We start from the raw sequence: 22,661 nt of genomic DNA on the forward strand, positions 1-22,661 counted from the left end.
TGGGTTAATGCATATTAGATACCTTTAATTAAATATACTCAATGATTAAATGTATTACCTCTTAAAGTAATATTTTTCTCGAAAAGTATTTGAATGTAATAGACCCAGTATCGGGTATAGTATCACAATTAGAGTCTCATGATTTATCTTCTAAAAGATATCTGAATAGTCAAATTAGTCCATCAAGGAACACGGTATTATAGGTTAAGTTAATTTTTAACTGTGGTTAAAAAAAAGAATGGGATTCTTGAATTACAGTGTAAAATTAAATATTAAAAAAATTTTAAACTGCATTGTTCCTGAAAACTAGATCTTTGACTACATCTTAGTGGTCTTGTTTAGAATGTTTTTTAAACTACCATCCTTTAATTGGAATGAAAGGCAAGTTTATGCCAATTGGTTATCTAATTTTGCTAGGTGAGTCTTAAATTGTAAAAAAAAGTTTACAGGTCACTTCACAGAGTCAAAACCTAAGCATTTTATTGCTTTCTAATGAGCCATTAAGCTGAAGAAGAGGCAATTAAATGAGCAATTAATGTAGTACTGACTTGAGCTCTCTGATTTTAGGTTCTTCAGAAGACAATGAGGTCATTCAACCAGGTTTCATCAGCCCCAGGTTAGTCTTTTTTTTTTAATTAAATTTTTACTTAACTAATATTTATTTTAAAAGATCATTGGAGGCATATGAGAAAACATGACAGCCCTCAGGCATTCTCCACTTTGGCAAGATGGATATGGTACCCATCTTGTACCTACTGTACTCCAGATCACTTCATCTATAAACTGATACTCCCACCAGAATTGCATGGATGAAATCTTCTAATTAGCTCCTTTTCCTCCTGATGTTAGCAATATTAGATTTTGTGATTCCCTTTTCTGTATCTCAGGCAAAACAGATAATATTTAAATGTTAATGGAGCTGAATGAAAAGTATTTGTGGCTTGTTCATTTTTGTAAAGCCCGTAGCAAAATAGGCACTCACAAGTATATGTTGAATTAATTTAAAGCTAGAGACTTGCTCCTGTTTTCAAAAAATTTACCATAACATAAATAGCACAGTATATTAGCCATGTTTTTCAGGGAATTAGAGAATTTTACTAATCTAGGAAAGCTCCATTTATTTTGCTTTTCATGAGCATGTATCAAATGTGTTCCTCATTATACTACAAAAATGAGTCATGTGAACTTCTAACATCTTAAATCTACACTTAAATATATATATATATATATATATATATATATCTCCTTTCATTTATTTAGATGTACTGTAAACTTAGGCTTTTAATGGAGAAATACTCTCTTACATTACTGAAACTAACTGAAAACTGACAATACTGTTTTCAGTAACAGTTTTATTTGTCTTACTGTTTTAATGTATTACTCTGGCTTCTGCTCTCATGCAGTTAATGCCTTGGCTCTACTTCTGACTAATACTGCTTTCAAAACTCTTAAGAGCTATGAGATGACAGAGTTTATGAGCATTTATAAGTACAAGTGAAAAGCTGTTATTCTATTATTAAGCTTATCAAATACAGGATTGTAGGTAGCAAGAGGAAAGCAGTAGGGATCAAAAGGTTTAATGAGGAAACCACTGATAGGCATTGCCTTTTGACAAGCACTTTACTTTTTTCTGGAGTGAATCCTTTGACATAGAGATGATGCTCTAAAGAGTACAATGAAAAAGAAGATTCTGAAAAGTTGCTACAATATTTTAATTTACCAACTCTTTTCCCCTTACTATTGATTGTGGTTTTCCTCTGGGGGCAAATTGGAGGCAGTCCAGAGGCCCTTTTCTCTTCTGCTGGGAAGTAATGTTAACACCAGTGTGTTAAGTGACTGCAATAAAGTTTCATGTCTCTGTTTCCTTGTGATTAAAAAGGGTTGGCCGGGGAGAGGTTGCACTTTCACCAAAAGAAAGGTTATTGCCAGAGATTGCATTTAAGCCAAAGATTTGAACATCAACTGCTCCAGTGTCCTCACTTTGCAGGTGAGGAAACTGAGGCCCAGAGAAGCTTAATGATCCAAGGACACACACAAGGTCATTAAATGGGACCAGAACTCTGGCCTCCGGTTTCTAGCTGGGTGCTTTTTCTCCACAGATTTGCCTCCTGCACAGGCATCTTTAAAGCCTGAAGATTTCTTCTCATTTGCCTCATCTTTTACTCTTGTACTATTTTTTCCCTTCCCAATTTCCACCTACCTGTCCTCTTCCCCCAAATTAACCTAAAGTGGAAATATTAAAAGAAATACCTAGGAAGCAGTCCACACTCTTATTTTTTATTTTTTTTGCGGTACGCGGGTCTCTCACTGTTGTGGCCTCTCCCGTTGCGGAGCACAGGCTCCGGACCCACAGGCTCAGCGGCCATGGCTCACGTGCCCAGCTGCTCTGCGGCATGTGGGATCTTCCCGGACCGGGACATGAACCCATGTCCCCTGCATCGGCAGGCGGACTTTCAACCACTGCGCCACAGTCCACTCTTATTCCAGTTATTTGTTTTGATGAGATTAAGTTTTAAAGGGTAAATTTTCATTCATTGCTTTGAGAGAGAGGGCAAAATTGTATGTTTACATTATTTAGTGTCATTTCTGCAGACTCAGAATATTTATTGCAAAAAGATCTGTAAATTATGAGGCATACCTGTTCAAGTAGTACAGGTGAAAAATCTGGACTCATTTTTCAAATAAAACATGAAGAACCTTCATTTTGTGCTATTCTGGGCAAAGTAATGTAATGCTTATTACTAAATGATTTCTCTAACCTATTGCTGTCTTAATTAAAATCATTTAGGAGAGTATTTGCTGCGCACAATTCAGAAAATATTTGGGAGGAGTAATAATAAAATTTTTATTTTTCCTTTTAAATGAAGAAGTATGTTAATAGAATATGATTTTTTGCTATTCCAGTTAAAAAAAAATAAACTTTCTACAAAATGATGGTGTTAAAATAATGCCCCTTTTCTGAATTAATTTTGTTGCTCTAAATATTTGGCTGAAAGATAAGGGACCAAAAAGAAGGAAACATTTTCAAATGCTTGTTTTTTGAAATATAAAGGCGGTTTTATCTGGCACACTTAAAATTTATTCTAATTGTTTCCCGTATTTCCATAATTTTATTTAATTATACCTGGGGAAATATGTTAACCCATTTAAGGAAAATATTTAAGAGATTTTTACAAGCTGTGTAAAAATCACCAAATTGGAACAATTGTGTTAAGCCAGAGCATTTTGCTCTCAGATAAGGAAATTAAATGAGAACGGAATTTTGCTCTTCGGAAACAAAAACAAATAGCCCCCATATTCTAAAGTGCCTGTGCTATAAGACCAACGCACCCAGTCCAGTACTCCTTTCAGCTGACTCCGTGTTGCAAGAATTTCAAGGAAGTTATTTGCGGGTAAAGTAGTTTACTGAAACGCAGTGGGAGGGATCGGCAACAGTTTGCCCGACGTGCGGGTCCGCAGCCTTTGGGCGGGAAACCTCAAGCCGCGGCCAGACAGCGGGTTCCCTAAAATCGCCCCTGGCCGCCCCCCACCCGCTTCCCCGCCGACAGCTTTTCCTGATCCTCCAAAGGCTCACGGCGACGTTTTCGTGGCTTCCCGAAAGGACGGCGCCAGGGGTCTGTGTGAAGACAGCTCCATTTTAGGCATGGCCTCGTGGGGGAGTAGGGGGTGGAGTGGTCATTCTCTCGGGTCCCCATGACCCCTCCCCCCCTTGACTTCACTTTTTGGTTTGCGGAGACTGACATCTCCCAGATGAAGGAATCAGATTATACATGATACATGTCTGGAAACGCAGGGAAGGTAGTAGGGTGCGTCAAGCGTTGCCTCCATCCTGGTGAAGGCAAAGGTTTCTTTTGTTTGGTGTTCCTCTTGTCGGGACGAAATGACAAATGTGAATGTCCCCTAATTAGTGAGAAATCCTCAGCCTTCTTTGGAACGGCTTGACTTCTCGAGAGGAGGTGGTGATGTGGTGACTAAAGGGAAAGGTGACTGGAGAGAGAACGGGGAGAGGAAGTGGTATGAGCGGGCGGTGGAGGGAAGGGGCAGATCCGCTGACCTGGGGGTCTCGGCGACCCTGGGGGCGCGAGCTGCGCGTGAAGATCCGCGGCTGCGAGGGCAGCGCGGGGCTGCAGACCCCGGCCTTGTCGGCCGGGACGCAGAGCACGGGTGGAGCCGCTCGTCGCAGTGCCGCAGCCCCTCCTCCTAGTTTTAAGAAGAACCGAAGCATTGTTTCAGCTGTAATAGAAGTCACTCATTGCTTATAGTTGAAAACAACGACGGTGGGCTCTGGCACCTCTTTCGGCTCCTTGCATTGTACTGTCGGAATTCTTTAAAAAAAAAAAAGAAAGAAAGAAAGAAAAAGAAAATATGTACGTTTTTTAAATGTAGAAATCTTAGATTGTGATAACCAACGGGCGTATGATAGGTTATTTCCTTGATTTTTTTTTTTTACCCCCAGTGCATTGAGGATTCTTTGTAGCTACTTGAACTCATTTTAAAGACATTTTGCAAGAAGTATGATAAATCAAGCCACTGAAACATTTGGCTTCCACAAGTATAAAACATGCGTTTTGAGTCAAGCACAGGTCTTTCTGGCACTAAAAACAAGTAGGAAATGAGAAAAAAATTAAAACCAGAAGACTTCAGGAAGGTGACAAATTGGAAAGCGTTCTAGGAGATTCATGGGACCATTTTAGGTGAAAGAAGAACTCTTATGAGCTTAAAAAGATGATGGTTAGTTTCATAAAAGGATCTTAGGCTCAAAAGACTGAGGGGGGAGCAGGAAAAGATGAGTCTATTTAAAAGACAGTGCCATATCCCTGAAATGGGGACTGATATTTTCTGTCACTGTCTCCTTCTCTTCCCTCCCTCCCAATTCCCTTCCCTGCTTCTCCTCCCTCTACCCTTCCTCTTCCCTTCTCTCCCCCTTTCTTTTACCGACCCCACTCCAATCCCCCCCCCAACCAGGTATGTAAAATGCATTTGCCTTAAATTCTTTGTGAATGAATGTTAGAGGATTTCTCAAAGTCCCCAGTTGGAAAAAGCTTTCTACACGACTTGAAAGGCCGATGTCCCTCTCAGGAAATGAATGAGTCGATAACCTCTGACACCAGTGACCAGTCCAGTGAACCCTACCTTAATTCCACTAATACTGGAGGCCCCCAATCAGGCAAAACTGAATCTCATAACCATACCATCCAGTGTGGTTCACTTATGGCATTTCACCCTTTTCATCTGTGTATTTATAGGTTTGAATTTCATCAAATTTAACAAACAAGGATTCAGAACCCACCTACATATTTCTGATTTTATGATGATTAGACTATTTTTTAATTAAAAACAAGCTTACAGATAAAACATTGTTTATCATGAATGTGTATCAGTGACAAAACTAAATTATACTGCCTGTGAATTTTATGATAATTTTACATAAATAATGGCATTTCCTCAATTTGCATGAATACTTTTCACATTATTCCTGTTACCAGATGTTGATTTTTAAAAGTAGTTCTTTCATTTAAAATATTTTTAAAAACACAACTTATTCAAATTAGTTTTTCTATTTCCTGTTATTCAAAATATTTAACCTGGAATACCATCGTTAAAGTTATTTCATTATAGGTCAGTGTAATCAGTTGATTTCTACTATTAATGCCTAGTGAGTGTTTTGTTAGTAAATAATTTTTTTGAGAGCTTCAGCTTTTGGGACTCTTGCAAAATCATTTACATTTTTACACTTTTTCTTTCGTCCCTACCAGCTGGCACATGGTTATCCCCCCCCCCCCATACACACAAAGTAAATAAAATGAGAAAGCTTTGCCTCCTTTCTTGAGAAACAACAAAAGAAATAAACAGACGAAAAATCTTTTCAAGTTAATCAGTCTCGATTGAAGCCTTTTACCACAAACAGCTGACAATAACATTTATTTATATACATCAATTTACTTCAGATCTGAACTAATTAGTATAAATTTATATTTCATTGTTTAGTATGGGGAGGAGGTGTAAGTAGGTGCATTATGTGGATTTTCAAAAGCTTTTAGATTCGGTCAGAATCCCTACGTTTTAGTTTGTGTGAAACAGTGTTAGAGTTAGGAGTGTGTTTGGAGAGACGGGGAGGGGGGTTGCGGGTATAGTGGGGGAGGGTAAGCTCCGTAGCTTTGCCGAAGGGAAGTGGTATCTGTACAGTTTCTCGGTAAACTGCTTGTTTAAGAAAATGGGGGTGGGGTGGGGGAAGAGTAGTGGTGCGTTTTAATGTTTCAAAGACGGGTTTTATTTTATATTCTAAAGGAAATCCAGCATTTCTAGTTGATCTATAACATTTACTGCAGTGGTCGATGAGGGAGGCAGTATTGGTGTCAGCATCTAGTAATCAACAATCGTTTGAACCAATTTTAAAGGTAAAGGGTAAGCAGTTTGAAACCGGGGGCTGGCCGGGGAAGGGACGGTAGGAGCCTAACCCGTTATTAAGTTTTCGTTTATTCAACTCTTCTGTCCCCTGGTAGTGGACTTTTAAAATGTCAGGGTCCAGTCAATAAGATATAAATTTACCTTTTTTCTCCCACTTGCCTCCCTTTTTCACCCCCTCCCCCCGCCCGCGCCCGCTGTTTCTCCCCCACCTCTTTCTCTGGCTCCGCAGCCGCCTGTGCTGGCGGCTCCTCTTCACCTCCCCTGCCTGGCGCTCCCCTCCCCCTCCCTGCCCTACGTCGCCTTGCTCTTGGGGAACAATCGCCACTGATTGAGGTTCACTCTATGTTAGGCTGGAAAACTGGGCTGTTATTTAGGAAGTCATTAATCACATCTCCTCCCCCGGAAAGAGATGGCGGAGAAACCTGTGAAGTACAATTCCTTACCAGCCCCCTCCAAAATGTTCCGAAATGGTAAACCTAAACACAATTTGACTACAAGAAGGTGATAGCGATTTTTCCGGTAGCATTTTATTTTAAATTTGAAACAAATTTCAGGTCACAGGTAATTGTGTGCATTTCTCTTATTGTAGATGTAGGTTACCATTATCTAAAGTTTCATGGGTGTGTAATTAGGTTCAATTAGATCTTTTGTAAATTACATATTTTCCTCTAAGAATGGAATTAAATATGAAATTTGCATCCCAAGCAGGTTTACTGTTAACGGAGCAGCTGAATTCTTAGGGGGGAAAAAGCGTAACGTCGGTTGCTTTATTTAAATGGCTTTTTCCCCCTTAAATGAGATTATTTAGACAGGCTTGTGTGTAAGGCACGCGTGTGCACATATATGACTGTGCCGTTTTTCTAAATCGACGATTCACAAGGACCCTCCATTGTGTTTAAGTAAAAGCACGAAATCGGCATTCTGATTTATCGTAAAGAAGCGTCCCAAATTGTCTTTAAGATAACATGTTTGAGTTTTTCGTGTTCATTCATAAATTATTTTGATGTCAGCATAGATGAAATGGCGATTGGTTATCTCTTCCTCTTGCCAGCCCCTTAAGGATCCGAGGTGAAATTAGTAGCAAGAAAGCATGTAATTGACAAAGTCACGTGTGCTCAGGGGGCCAGAAACTGGAGAGAGGAGAGAAAAAAATCAAAAGAGGGAAAGCACATTAGACCATGCGAGCTAAATTTGTGATCGCACAAAATCAAGATGTTAGATTGATGCAGAAGATCACTCCGTTGCAAAGGGAAAGTTTTCATCTCACGAGTTTGGAGCAGAGGGCCCGTGGGGCAACATGGCCGAAGGTTAATTTTCTTTTCTATTGTTTTACTGTGATTTTCTCTCTTCCTTTCTCCCGCCCTCTCCCTCTCCCACCCTTCTTTGCCCGTCCCCCCTTCCCCTTTTACCCCAATACTGAGCAGTACCCCCCACCCCCCATCGCGCAGTGGGGCTTTCTGCAACCTATTGTTATAGATCTCCAAAAATGTTTTGTACCGCCCACACTGATTCACAACTTGAAAAGCTTTCAGGGGGCTATTGTTTGAATTGTTTGAGTGTGATTAAGCGCAGTTTCAGTTAGTGAGCCCAAGAAAACTTTTATACACCTGCCCCCTCCCCCATTCCACCCCAACTTTAATTGAAAGTTATTGGGGGGGAGGGGAATGCACATTGCAAATAACCCTGGATTCACTGCTGCCGCATGTGCATTAACTAGTTCTAACCATCTTCACGATTTCTCTTTCCTCCTCGGGCACGCCGGAGAGAATTAGTTTCGCTGAAAATTTCTCTTTGTAAATGGGATCAGTGTTAAATCAGCAACATGCAAGTAAAATAATCGCATGCTGTACTGTAATATGTGGCCGAGAAACAGAGTTAAAAGAAAACGTACACGTATGTACAGAAACGTGGAAGTTGTGATCGATAGAACAGTGTGGCTTCCTCCCTCCCCCGCTTTCCCTTTTAAGCCTTTAATTTAAAATATTTTCTGCCGAATAAAAGAAGGAATCAACCATTTAATAGCTTTTTTTTTTTCATTTCCTCTCCCCTCCACCCCCACTCCCAAGCAGTTTTTTTTTTTCCTTTCACTGAACTGTATGGGAATACTGACTAACTGACTTTTTTGTCCTGTTCTACTCAGGCGGGGCAAGCAAAGGTGGTGGAGAAGAGCCCGGGAAGCTGCCGGAGCAGGCAGAGGAGGAATCCCAGGTTTTGCACGGAACTGGCCACTGTAAGTGGTTCAACGTGCGAATGGGATTTGGATTCATCTCCATGATAAGCCGAGAGGGAAGCCCCTTGGATATTCCAGTCGATGTATTTGTACACCAAGTAAGACAAACTTTTTTTGTTTTGGTTTGGTTTGGTTTTGGTTTTGGTTTTTTCTCTTCGTCTTCACCTTTTTCATGTGGAGGAGCTGACCGGTAGTTTTGTCAGTGGGCTTACAATAATGTGCCCTTCAAAATCTTCCTTACAGTCACGAGTGAATACAGTTATTAGGGTGTGTGCATGGGCACCTTCCTGGGTGTCTTTTCCTGAACAGAAAATGAAATCTCTGAAATTTCACTTCTGGGTGGTGGTTGACTTGATTAAGCAAGTTCCCCTCTTCTTTCGACAGCGAAATTGCCGTAGTGTAGCTTCCGGTGTTATCGGTTACGATACGTTATGTGGCCTGTGCCTGGGGAATGAGTGGGAAATGAATGAGGAAACAGTGATCTTATTAAGTTTTGTTTTTTTTTAAGCCAATTTGCTGTTATAAGAAATCTGTAGGTCCCTTTATTTTAGACACCTCTAATCACAGTAGCTTCCCCAATTATTTTATATCTGTCTCTCCGGTAGTCTTTTGTAGATTCAAATTAAAATAATTTGATTTCACAGTAAAATAGAGTAGAACATTGTTGGCCTAGTATAGATTTGAAGAAATGCAAGAGAGGTTGTTGGTAATCAAACATTTTAGAAATGTGCTCCGTGTAGGGCATAGGTCCAAGGATACTGTCTCTTTAAGAGACTGAACTCAAAAAAACATGTGGCCAGAGGCGGCTCTAGTTTGTATGTTTAAAATGTGCTAGTGGGCTACTTGGGGTAAATTTCCACTGTTGCTTATATTGTGTTGTAATTTTTTAAGATGCTTAAATACCAAATAGAATGTCATTGCTTCTTATTTTCGAAATTTTACGCAGAAACAAGGAAATTAATACCTTTCCCCCTTTCACTCCTCTGTTGTGCTTAATCTCTTAATAGTAAAAAAAAAAAAAAAAAAGGTATTTACAGTTTGCAAGCTTGATTATTTCATCGGAAGAAGTTAGAGAAATACAAATTATCTGTAATGAATTCTTAGGAGTAAAGGGATTTAGGACTAAAGAGGTTTATTTTAGCTTGACATCTAAGTTAAAAATAATCGAATGAATGCATATCAGTCCTACAGGTTGACTGACATAGATACATGCAAAAAATAAATATTTAGTATATTTGCATAAAAATTTTCTGTTTTGTTTGATACTATGTTGCATGTTCTTAGTAATAATTTACAACCTCCTTTCCCCCCTAAGGAATATCATCTTCAAATTAAGTATATAAACAATAGAAACATATGAAACCATTCTGTTTTGATCTGTTGTCCTGTGTGCTTGGTAGCTTCCTGACCTTGCTGTGTGGTGTGTGTTTTCCTTTCCTAAAGGCCTGGCTATCATTATTGGCTGTTTACATGTGGAAGGATCAGCATAATCTGTGAATTGAAACAGGGTTTAAATACATAAATAGAACTCCACAGACAGGCTACTGGATTTTATGCCTCCTACTTTATATGGCAAAATGAAGCCACATTTTCTGCTTTTCTCCTCCCTAGACTGAATGACTGAAATCATTGACAAATCCATTTTCTCTCAGGCCCCTGCTTTCCCTGCTTTGAACCTTCTTTAGGTTGTTAAATTGTTCTTTACAATCTCATAAATTTGTTTTATAGATGAATGAAAAAAAATAGCCCTTTTCTTCTTTGTCTGATCACGCCTTGTTATAATTTGGTTTTCTATGTTTACCTTTTAATGTATTCAAATAGTAGACATTTTATTAACTGATATTAATGTTTAGAACAATGAGACATCCAATTTTAAACTTTAATGGTTGTATGTTGATAAACATTCCTATATCCACTGAATTAAGAAATGCTATGTTGCTGGAAAAGTTTTTTTTTATATACCTAGGGAATAGTTTCTAGAGTACAAACATTGATTATTTATATTAGACTTACTTTAAATCTTCTGTTACACATCATGTATTTACTAATAGAACAGTATTAAAATGATGTATGTGATAAAAAATTCTCTCAAAAAATATGTATTTGTATTTTTCTTAAGAATATATCTGGATACATTCTTAGGAAGAAGTATGTAAAAAGTCAGTAAAACTCACGTATTAGCATTTTTGTGATGTAAAAAAACAGGGCAGTAATAATCTTTAAATTTAAAATTAGAAAGTGACATTTTAGGGCAGTTTTTGATGGTTAAAGTATTTGCTGTTTGAAATATATCTCAGTTTTTTCCTAGGGAAAACTATTTAGAATCAGTTGCTTTGTTGTTGTTGTTGCTGGGTTTTTTGTTTTGTTTTTCTTTGTTTTTTATTTTTTTGCTTCTTAACTTTGATGCCTAGGTAAAGGGATTTCTGTCTTATATTGAAACTTATATAAATTGCATATAAATCATATGAATAATTGTTTTGAAGAAGGCAGGATCCCACTGATTTTAGCCAAGCAGCTACAAGTAACAATTTGATGGCCATAAATAATGTGTGCAGCATCACTTACACAATCAGGTTGCAATTGAGGACCATTTTATAGAAGTTTTTAAGACATTTTAAAAATTATTTTTTTAGCTGCCATTTTTACTGTGTGAGCATTTTTGAAAGCATACTAGATTTTATGTATAATTATAAATTAGATTTTTCCCCATTACGTCTGTATACTATTTTGTTATGAAAGAATAGGCATCATAGATAATTAGGAATTTTAAATGTTCAACTAGAGTGACATCTAATTATTATTTTAAATATATGAAGTAGTGGCGGTTTTTTTTGACTGTTTGGAAGTACATGTGTCATTGGATTTTTAAAAAAATATTCTAAAACATGTTTTTAATAGTATATGTTTGGGGAAATAAAAAAGAAATGATTTTAGTTTCTTTAAAATAATGTTAAAAAAATCGTGCCAAGGCACCCAGATATTTTTTCTCCTTTAAAAATACTGACTGCAAAGAACTGCACATCAAAAACAATCAGTTGCTATGAATTGAAGAGAATATATGAGTGTGTTCTTAAAATAGAGCTATACATTTATGGTTAGCTAATTCTGTTTATAATTTGTTGGCAAAAATACAATCAAACTTTCTTTTAGTTTCTGTAATGCCACCAACTCCTCAAAAACATGCCCAAGACTTAGGTGCTGTCCTTTCTCTATCTTCAGACTTGTTGATAAATGTAGTGAGACTCTGCCATTTGAGGATGGTATGTGACCATTGGTTTAAAATGACTGTCTTCATTGGATTTTCTAATGTTAACTGGTGATTTAAATGATCGTATTTTTATGGATTTGTAATGAGTAGATGTATTCTGACACGTTAATACTGAAACCTTGATAGCATTCAGTATTTTTAAAAACAACAAAAATGTATAAATGTTATAGTTGTGAATTTTGTCACAGCCCACTGTTTTTAAGGTGTTCCTTAAAATTTTTAGTATTTAAAATATTTGGTGATGATTTAGTTTGTAAGTAGGATAAATTTGTAGGAATTTCTTACTTAAGCATCCAGTGCAAAACACTTGAGTAGTAAGAGTATAGACGATTAATACAGATTTTAAGTCTAGGTTCTTACTCAGTTGATTTCATCAATTAGAATACAATTATTTTGTAAGTGCTAATAATTAATACTCCTATCAGTTTATTGTTATTAAGTTTTTAAAAAATTGCCTCCACAGTTAGATTGTGGGGTAACATATCTAAATTACCTGGAAAGATCTTTGGCAACTTCCTGAAATATTATAATCTTTTAATAGTACTTATATATGTGATGATATTTTAAAGGAATCACATGGTAATTAAATACTAGATCTTTTATGGAGAAGGTCAGTATTACTCAATAACTACCTGTTGATGTTATGTAAGTTTTTCTTTACATAGATTTTGACATTTATTTTTAAAGTCATTATCTCAACTAATAAGATAAAAATGATCATTGGAACTTTATTTTGTCCAGAGGAGGGTTGGAATCCATTCTCCTTATTACCCTCTCTACAGCTCATTTGCATAATAATATTTTTTGTTGGGTTATATATTTGGGATTGTTTGCCATCAAATAGGATACAAAGAATTTTTTTAAAATAAATTTTTTTATTTTTATTTTTGTCCGCGTTGGGTCTTCGTTGCTTCACGTGGGCTTTCTCTAGTTGCCGCGAGCGGGGGCTATTCTTCATTGTGGTGCACAGGCTTCTCATTGCGGTGGCTTCTCTTGTTGCGGAGCACGGGCTCTAGGCCCGCGGGCTTCATTAGTTGTGGCATGTGGGCTCAGTAGTTGTGGCTCGCGGGCGCTAGAGCACAGGCTCAGTAGTTTTGGAGCACGGGCTTAGTTGCTCCGCGGCATGTGGGATCTCCCTGGACCAGGGCTCGAACCCGTGTCCTCTGCATTGGCAGGCGGATTCTTAACCCCTGCACCACCAGGGAAGTTCCACAAAGAATTTTTAACATAAATGTATTTCATTTGTTTCAGTTTATGTAAGAATTCTTTTTCAAAGAGAAAGAGTAATTTCAAAATGACTGCAATTTAGCTATTATTACTCAGTTGGCTTAAATATTTAATTTGGTTTTTAAGGCTTCAATTACCTTTCAGGTATTGATGTTTTCTTCTTTTGCTCCTTATTTCTGATTTATAGTTTGATCTTCATGAGAATACAAATGCCTATATTACAAAGATTTTATATATTTTATGTTCCTTTTATTACTTTGCTCAGAAAACATTTCAAAAGAGTAACGGAAATAGAAGAAATAAGAGATAAGTTTAAAGCATTTTTATTAATAGTATAGGCTATGAAAACATTTGGAGATGACTAATATTTAAATACATGAAAATTGAAGTGTTATATGCCGTTCAGTTGATGTCGCATGGAGTTCATGTCTCAGTGTTTTTAACATTAATTAGCTACACAATTATGAAAACTGATTTACTCCAATATGCTCATGTTTAAGGGCTTTTCATAATATTTAATTACCAATTTATTAGCCATATTACTTTTGTCATAGTTTAGAGTGAAAACATTTTTCACATTCAGAATAGATATGGTTATTTTTTTTTCTTGGGGCTGTTGAAAATGTCAGTATCAAAAAAAAAACATTTAGATAGAGAAATCTTGGAAGTTTAAAAATGTGATAATAAACAGTTATACATCATTTGTTAGTGAGTTATGCATTTTAATATTTTGAAAATGGTTCCTAAAGCTACCAAATTTTCGAGATGAATTGCCCACATGACCAGTTTGGAAGAATCCCAAATGAAATGCTTTGAAGCTATTTAATCATAAAATCACATTTAAAGGCATTTAAATAAAAACTGTATAAGACTTTAATTGTCTTAAAAGATATTGGATACATTCCTTCTGGTTTTCAAATACTGATCCATTTTCAGGAACTTTTCTGTATACTTCTAAAAAGATATTCTCGTTCAGTTCAAACATGAAATGTGAATTGGGTACATAATTAAGACATCGTCTTCACTCCTCATTTTAAAGAGTATTGATGTAACTCTTAAATATTTTCCTCTTACTTATTTTTGATTCTCCTTTTTTAAAAAGACCATTCACAGCAAATGAAGGTGATAAATTCAAGAACTGTTTTTTAAACAAATATGTGACAAGCCACTTATGAGTATTTAGCATAATATCTTTAACCTGTCTTTGACTCATCTCAGAGTTCTTGGGTTTCATAAGAAGTTAAAAACTTGTTTTGTTACCTGGACTCAACATGGAAGTCCTTCGAGGTAAATTTTGTTGCTTTTGGACAGCAAGGAACCCTAATAAGGGTTTGAATTTGGTTGAATTCATCGTCCTGTTCAGAAATTGCCTAACTATTGCAGATAGTTTTGTATACCTTAACTGAAAAGTTTTATTGGTATTGGGTTTAAAAGTTACTAGTTAAAAATATGGTGTACTGTATTTTTATTTCTAAACCAAGTATAACCTAAACAAGTAAAGTAAGGATATTTCTGATTCAACTGGAAATTTATTACTTTAAATATGATATTTTGTAGACTTGATTTGGAACCAAATATTGAGATATTTCTCACTGAATTTCTCACTGGAACTTCAGCTTGTTCAATATGTAGTTACTGAGGTTATGGCTTTGTAACATATACAGCCCATAAGGAACTTAAATGATTTATATTCTTATCTAAAATAATGTGGTAACGTTTTCTAATATCAAAAAAATTGATAACAGTAATATATCAAAAAATACATTGTAGGTAAGTGGGGTACATTGAAATGATCTTTTAAAAGAGTACTCTATTAATTGAGTAATAAAAATGTTTGTTATGCTGCATTTTGATACATCAGGATTAATTTTATCTTCTGTCTAGCAACAAATTAGAAGATTATCTGATGATTGCCCCCCTTCCCATATCTAAATATGTGATAGTTTAGAAATGCTGTCTCAAATAAGATTTATAGATAATTGATAGCTTTAGTCTTATGTTTCTTTCTGTAATCAGCTGCAAGTTGGAATAATACCTAACTTTTCAGGTGTTGTGAAGAGTAGAGATACTATTATATAAACTGCCTAGCAGGTATGTGTTGAATAAATAAAATGTAAACTAGTCTTTTTGCCACAACAAAATCAGGGACAAGTTATTATCAGTGGTATATATTTGTGGTTGAAAATGAAATTGGTATCTTTTATGTGCTCTCTTTAAAATTAGGCAAAATGTATTGTGTAATATTAATAGCTTAATTTTAATTACAGTGAACTATATAAAAGGCTTTTTATTATAATTTTATAGTATAGAGTATTGTTTAATATTGTTTAACACATCAGGATATAAACTGAGACTTGGACATAATTTTGTGATGCAAATGTTTTTGTTTTAACAGTTTGTTTCATCATGAGATTTTTACCTGTGTATTCAGGTATACATATTCAGTTTGTATTCTTCAGTATAGGCTAAGGGAAAAATATGAAATATTGTCTTAAATAGACCTGCTGTGATAATTTAATACCTATTGCTCTATTAATAATTACTTAATACTTGTGAGATATGATACAGTGGTATAGAATCTGGTCAAATAGATCAGTGTTCAAATCCCAGTTTATTATATGTCTGTAGGGGAAGTAAGTTACCTTGTCAGTGTTTCAGCATCTTACAAGGGAAGGGACAAAAAAGTACCCACTTTGTATAGGGTTATTTTGAGAACTAAATGTTATTATACATGTAAAGCATTTAACACAGAGCTTGGCAGATAGTAAGGACTCAGCGATGTTTGTACATAATTATTATTCCAAAGGAGATATCATGTGGTAGAGTGAGGGAGAAAATATCAGAAATGAAAGTTTGGGTTTGGCTGTGCCACTTGGGTGGGTTTCTTACTTTTGGCTAGTTGCTTCCAAGGAGCTTCAGTATTCTCATGCGTAAAATGTGGCAATAATATCTTGCCGTCTCTATTTTTGAGGGGTGGGGTAAAGGTCAACTGAGGTATCATACATGAAAATAATTTAAGAATTGTAATGATCCAGGTTTAGTTTTAATCTGCATTTCAAGCACTATATTTTTTATCAATACCTTCATCATATAAATCTTTGTCAGATTTTTCAAAAGATAGTAAGCTCATGTCATTTATTTTTTTTGCCTTGTCAGCTTAATTGAGGTATAATTTATATAGAATAAAGTTCACCAAATTTAAGTATACAGTGAGATGAGTTTTCACAAATTGTGTAACTACCACCACAGTCATCATACAGAACATTTCATCAGCCCAAAAAAATTCCCTTGTGCCCATTTGTAGTAGTCACCCTTGAAGAAGAGAGGCACAGTTGTCCAATATGATATTGATATGTCATATTAACTGGTTAACTGACCTGTTTCTTTTAACTTTGTCTATTTAGATATACGCTACAACCCATTATCCTTTATGAAATACAATCCACTTATTTTCATGTTTTTTGTTTGTTTCTCTTTAGTTATTTCTGCTCAACAATGACCTTTTCACCAGTAGTTTCTGTGCTTGTGGAAGTGAGATTACTTAGCATACATTTCACTAATCTTCAAACTTAATTTCATTTACCCTTATGGTACTTTTTCATACAACGTAAACTCACTGCTTACCTAAAGGGCATAATTAGGCTTATTGTTACTCTTATTTCTTGTCAGAAATTTAATGAATTTCTGTCTCAACTGAGTTTTGTGTAAACATTCTTAGAGGTTTAAATCGGCAAGAAGGCTTATTGCTGTATAAAAGTATTAACTTTTAAGAAAGTGGTAACACTAGAAAAACTTCTGGTTCAATAATTTATCTATTCAACTATTTTTTTAATTGATCACATACTAAGTGTAAAGCATTGTTCGGTGATAGATTTAAGAGTTCTACTCTCCAGATTGCTATATATTCTTCCTGTTTACTTCCTTTTGGCAAACTTTTTAATAAGATTTTTCCAATTCTCATTCTTTTCATACAAGGTATGAAGCAAAGGCTCATTTTTCCCATGTACTACTCACTTTCTTTTTACAAAGTTTAATTATGCTCCTCTCTCTACCCATAATTTGGGGATAATTATGATGAAAAAATGTTAGTTTTTAAACTTTTGAACTAAATACAGTGATTTCTCATCAGTCTTATATAGTCTTCAGATTTCATGCATAGAAACTAAACTGTCTTTACCAATTGCTGAGAATCATATTATTTTATTGTGCTATTAGTAATATGCTTATTTTTTACCAGCTGCTCTTTTTGTTATAGAACACTTTTTAAAATCAAACCTCACTGAAATTTATTATTTTTGTTCACCTTAAAGTTAGCTTCTATTTTAAAATCTTGTAAGTTTAATTTACTAATAATTCTAAATTTTTCTTTTCAGTTTTATTGTTCTATGTTATATAGTCTATGTAAATTTGAAATTAATTTTAATTTGGCCATGATTTGTTCCCGACCATTTGTTAAGCTTTGTAAGCAATTCCTAGGTCTTTACTGTTAGTAGCTACAAAGTTCCTAGATGCCGTAGTTCCTAAATTCTTTTATCTTAATGTGTTTTCATTCAAATGAATTATCTTTTCCTTAGTTCAGTCTGTAACAGAAGTCTGACAACACAGGTTATATCTATCACTTTAAATACTTAATAGATCATTGATGTGTTGTAAAGCTTGGAATGAATGAATTCTATCAACTTTTTTCCCAGCTAGGATTTTAATAATACATCATTTTGCTTACAATATGGAAACACTGGTGCTTGGAAACTAATTCCACTTTTCAGCAACTCCTTTAAATAGATTAAATGATACGAGAGACACGCACCTAACACAGTTCAGTGTAAGCCATACATTTAAAAGGATAAATGAATGAATTTTCTTCAGTTTTAACAAGAAAAAACAAAAAACTTCTCTTTTCAGGATTGGTTAAAGTATGAGTCAGAAATTTAATCACAGTCTTGACCTCATTTTTTCTTTTTAGCTCTCTAATTAAAATTTTTAGTTGAATACTAAATCTAAGGACAGTTGGATTTGCATGTTTGCCCCTTTCACTGTTTCCTCCCCCTTGCCATTGAAGAATTTTGAATGGGGAGGAATTTGCGCCCTTTGGCTCAGGTTGCAGACCCACTTGATCAAGCCAGAGCAGCCGGGGTCAGAACTATTCATTGCTTATCTTTTCCTTGGGCCACTTGTAAATCCTGCCTTTCTGCTGTGCAAAAAATCTCTTTATATTAGACTTATAATAAAGCCTGGAGAATAAAAATGGGCATAATAGTTGATGCTTGATTGTGACTTCACATGGGCTAATTTCACTATTTTTGAAGTTTTTCATGCCACTGCAGCTTATTTGATGTATGTAATTTTGTTTAAATAATGCTATTTCATTCGATACTAGAAAAGCATCCTGTTGGTAGTGAAAGTTTGGTGAGATGATATTCTGTCTCAGGTTGAGACTTACACCTTTGAAATGTAGTGATTACTTTTAAGTAAACTGAATTTATTAATTTGAATTCAATCTATAAAAGCCCCAAAGTATTTTGTTTTGATGTGCTTAATTTTCTAGCATTTATGCTGACACTTAAAATTTTCCTGAATCAACTATAGCACAAGTTTATGAACTGTATCAATAATGGTGTAAAGACTTTAAATATAGACCCAGGTTTAAACAAACACAAAACACTTTGTTCTTATCTCAGCATCCCTTAAAAGTATACAGCTCTGGTTCAGGACCTCAGGACCACCCATCACCCTGGACATTGGATACTCCTATTTATTCAAGAAGCTTGTGAAGTATCTGTGTGCCAGTGGGGGGATGGTGTGTGTATCTGTGTAGGGAATCACAGTTAGGTGATTTTACCCCAACAAAAACAGCACTGTTGTTTATAAGCTGAATTATGTCCCTGTAGAATTTTCTAGTTGTAAAACCTAATTTACATTAAATGTTTGTTATTTTATGCAAGCACTGGTTGCAGTTTTCACATTTTTGATGCTTCCATAAGGTTAAAGTGGGCGTCCATTAAGATTAACTTCAATCCATTACAGCCTTTTGGCTTGCAGGCCCCACCCCTTGGCCTTGGATAGCTAATACCAAGCTTTTGTTTCTTCCTGTAGAAAGGAAAGGAAAGAAAACTGTTCTTTCTTTTTCATTGTGTAAGTCATGTGACTTCCTTTTTAGTTAGTTACAGATAGGGTTGAAGTGAATCTCAAAATGCATAACATAGCAAATGTTATGTTTATAAGAAATATTTATTGAAATGTGCCTCTTATTTAATTCATGTGTTTTATGCATTAAAATATTTGTTTTGAACAACTATACCTTATATTACATCCATGCAGCTTTTTAGGAAGCCAAAAAAAAGGTTACCAAATAGATTTTAAAAATAAAACTGATCTTATCTATGTCATGGTAGTTTCTTAGTGTATTCGTTTTTCTCTCAGTTATCTTGTAGTATCACTTGAGGTTTTTTAACTGTAGCTTATTTCTCAGAACTCACAGTGGAAAGAAAGTAGCAGTGGTGTTTGGGATGATTTTAGTCATGAAAATTTGCTGATAGGAAACAAAATGTGTTCCAGAACTGCATGTACATATAAGAAGGGACTAACTGGATGTATTTCTTTTTGCTCCTCTTCTCTCTCACCTCTCTATAATAGTAAGTGGTGTAGCTCGCTGTTTAGGAGAAAATGCTATCCAGCTCCTAGAATATTTACGTTGATGCTTAGTCCCAATTTGGGGATTTAGTCATGATGTTATAATTTACTATTAAATATTTAAATTTGTTCTTAAGCTGTTTTCCCAAACCTTTAAATTCTGTTTTAGTAACAGTATAGCTGTCCCCAAATAATAAATAAAATATTTTGAAAAACAGTAGTTCTAAAAGAAGTATCCTGTCAATGATTTTTAAAATACAATGTTCTTTGACACATGATATTTCCCTGCAAGTCAGTACTTTTAAAAGACTTCTAAGGAGAAATCCTACTGTTTTCAAATCCTTTATGCATTTTTATTTAAAATGTTGTGTTTCAATAAAATAAATTCTTACATAAAAAGCATTGTTTCTTACATTTTCAATAGTCTTATACATCTTGAAAGTCAATGATATTTAATCCTATGATTTTGCCGTTATCCAAGATAACTTGGTTAGTTAAGATTTTTTAATATGAAAAATCTGTTGAGATATACAGAAAAGCTACTTAAGTTTAATAACACTGGGTTATCAGTTTTTCAATAACCAGGATCTGGTGTGAAGTCTGCAGTATGCTTGTCATGTTTTCATGTTTTCATTGACATTAAAGTGTATAGTAGGTAATTTATTTTGCATGTGCTTTACAATTATTTGAACTTCAGTACATTTCATTAATTAAATATTTATTGATATTTTATTTAATGTTTAAAGTGCCACTAAAATTTTGCTTTGAGGAAAGGTTTAGGATACTAAATCTTTCAAATATGTGATACTTCTTCACTTACCATTTGGATAACAAGGTATTCATAAAACACCAGCAATCTATTATTAAGTATTTGAATTAGTACCGACATTTTTTGTTGAAATAATCCATTTAGCATCTTAGTGTCACTCTGAGTTTAAAATAAAAAGATTAAGAAACAAAGTCTAATTTTTAAAAATTACTACCAGATTTTTTGTGTACCGCATGCTTTTTTTTTTTCCTAACAAAATATGATATTAGAAAGTGAAAAGTTGGGTGCTTTTCCCTTTATAACTCTCCTTTTCTCCTGCAAAGTTTTCTTTAACTTGTGTGGAGAAGAGTAGTTAAATGAATTTATATGGCTTTAAGTGTCTTCATGTTTAGTCAGAAGTACAAGGTTCATTTGTGGGGAGTAATACCACTTGGGATATTGCTACTTGTTTTCATGAGGGTTACTGTAAATAAATGATAGGTGAATGATTTGATTTCTAAATTTTCTTTCCCCTAAAATAAACTTTATAAAAAAATGGGGAATAATTTTTCAAATTGTTGAAATATCTGAAGGGCCAAGTAAATATGGACATTTGTTTCAGTACATGCTCTTTAGTTTAGGGTTGGGTATTTTTTTTAAAGATATTCTAATATAAAAAATCTTAATAAGTAATGTTTGGGAAGTAGTTAGTTATTGACCACTTTTCCTTACTCTCTGCCTTTACTTTTAAAAGTATCTGGTCACTGTTAAATCATTAATATTCCTAAAGGTAATCCAGAATTTCCTATGAGATTCAGTGTTCAACATGTATTCAATTACTCGAATTTACAAAATTCAAATGATTTTTGGAAAATCTCATAAGACATGGGATAATGTTTTCAGAGTAAGATTTTATGGAATAGAATTCATTATTTTGATACATATGTATATGTTCCCATTTTTAGCTGTAAATTGAAAAAATAAATTACCCCAATTATTAAAGCATTATGTTATCCCCAAATGATTCCTGCCCTAACATTATCATTTGATCTGCCACCAGGAATTATTACGGCCTTAAGTGGTCTCTCTCTTTAGTGTCCGCCTCCCCTTTTCCCCTCCCCCACTCCCCTTCGGGAAGGAAGCCTGGGGCCCTAGCTCTAGAGATACCAGAAAAAAGCAGTCACTCAGCAGAAAGTGCCTGTCTTTAGCAGAAGTATCATCCCTTGGAGAAGAGTGTAGTTGAGAAGAGGTTAATAACAGATATTAGAGTTTATCAAGCTTTAATTTAGAATTCATTTTTGGTACAGCTGGATACTGTGGTGTTAAGAAAAAAGAAGTCTACTTTGTCTGTTTCAGGCATTAACGAAGTCAAATTCAGTCCTTCACCACTTTTCTCTCTTTACTTAGCTTTGGCTAAATCTTTTATACTGTTTCTAAAGGCTGTTGCCAGTAATTTTCCTAACTTTGAAGAGGAGTGTGAGTTCTGAAAAAAAAAGCCATGGATGGTTAGGTAATTTTAACATTTCTAAACACTTACTGATTATTTGAAATATTTTCCTAAATTTCCAAAGAAAGTTTATATGAAATGTTTTACTCAATATCATTTGTCATCTAAAGATAATGTTTGTGTGTCTAGCGTATTTTTGCCTAGAAGTCTTTTTAAACCACAAACTAACTCATAAAATAGGCTAACAATGAAAATAAATTGATACTGATAGATCTAGAAATGTTTGAATTATTTACTTCCTTAGATTGTTCATAAATTCCTTCTTTTGTTTGTTTCAGGATGAGTAAGGAAATGCAGATTCAGTGTGGTAAACACTATAAACTGTAGTGTAAGATTGCTGAAGGGCCCAAGTTTCTTTGTGCTGTAGATATATGCGCTAGCATTTCTTCATCTTAAAGGGCAATCCCTTTACTTAGCTCCACATGTGTTGGTTTAAGTTTCTCATACTTACTGACCCTAGTTTGAAAAACTTAAGCAGAATGGTCATGGAATCTCACAATTAGCTTAAAGAGGATTTTAGAAGTTATAATTTATGTCTGAAAGATAATAAAAATGAATATTGTGTAATACTTATGTTTTATGGAATAAACCAAAGATATTTTGAAATGTTTGAATGTTATTTACTAAAAGGACAAACACAAAA

At 34.8% G+C, this 22,661-nt stretch overlaps 1 protein-coding gene across 1 annotated transcript in view; it reads left to right on the top strand.

Annotated features, from left to right (window-relative positions):
• Positions 1-582: 582 nt before the first annotated feature.
• Positions 583-22,661, top strand: part of LIN28B (lin-28 homolog B) — a gene marked incomplete at both ends in the record, with an annotated part of 119,727 nt that continues 97,648 nt past the window's right edge. The window contains 2 exons of the mRNA XM_079716094.1: positions 583-616; positions 8,549-8,736. Coding sequence (XP_079572220.1) covers positions 583-616; positions 8,549-8,736 — 222 coding nt within the window. The remainder of the gene's footprint in view (positions 617-8,548; positions 8,737-22,661) is intronic.

Source organism: Hyperoodon ampullatus, assembly GCF_949752795.1.
Source record: "Hyperoodon ampullatus genome assembly, chromosome: 12".
NCBI lineage: Eukaryota > Metazoa > Chordata > Mammalia > Artiodactyla > Ziphiidae > Hyperoodon > Hyperoodon ampullatus.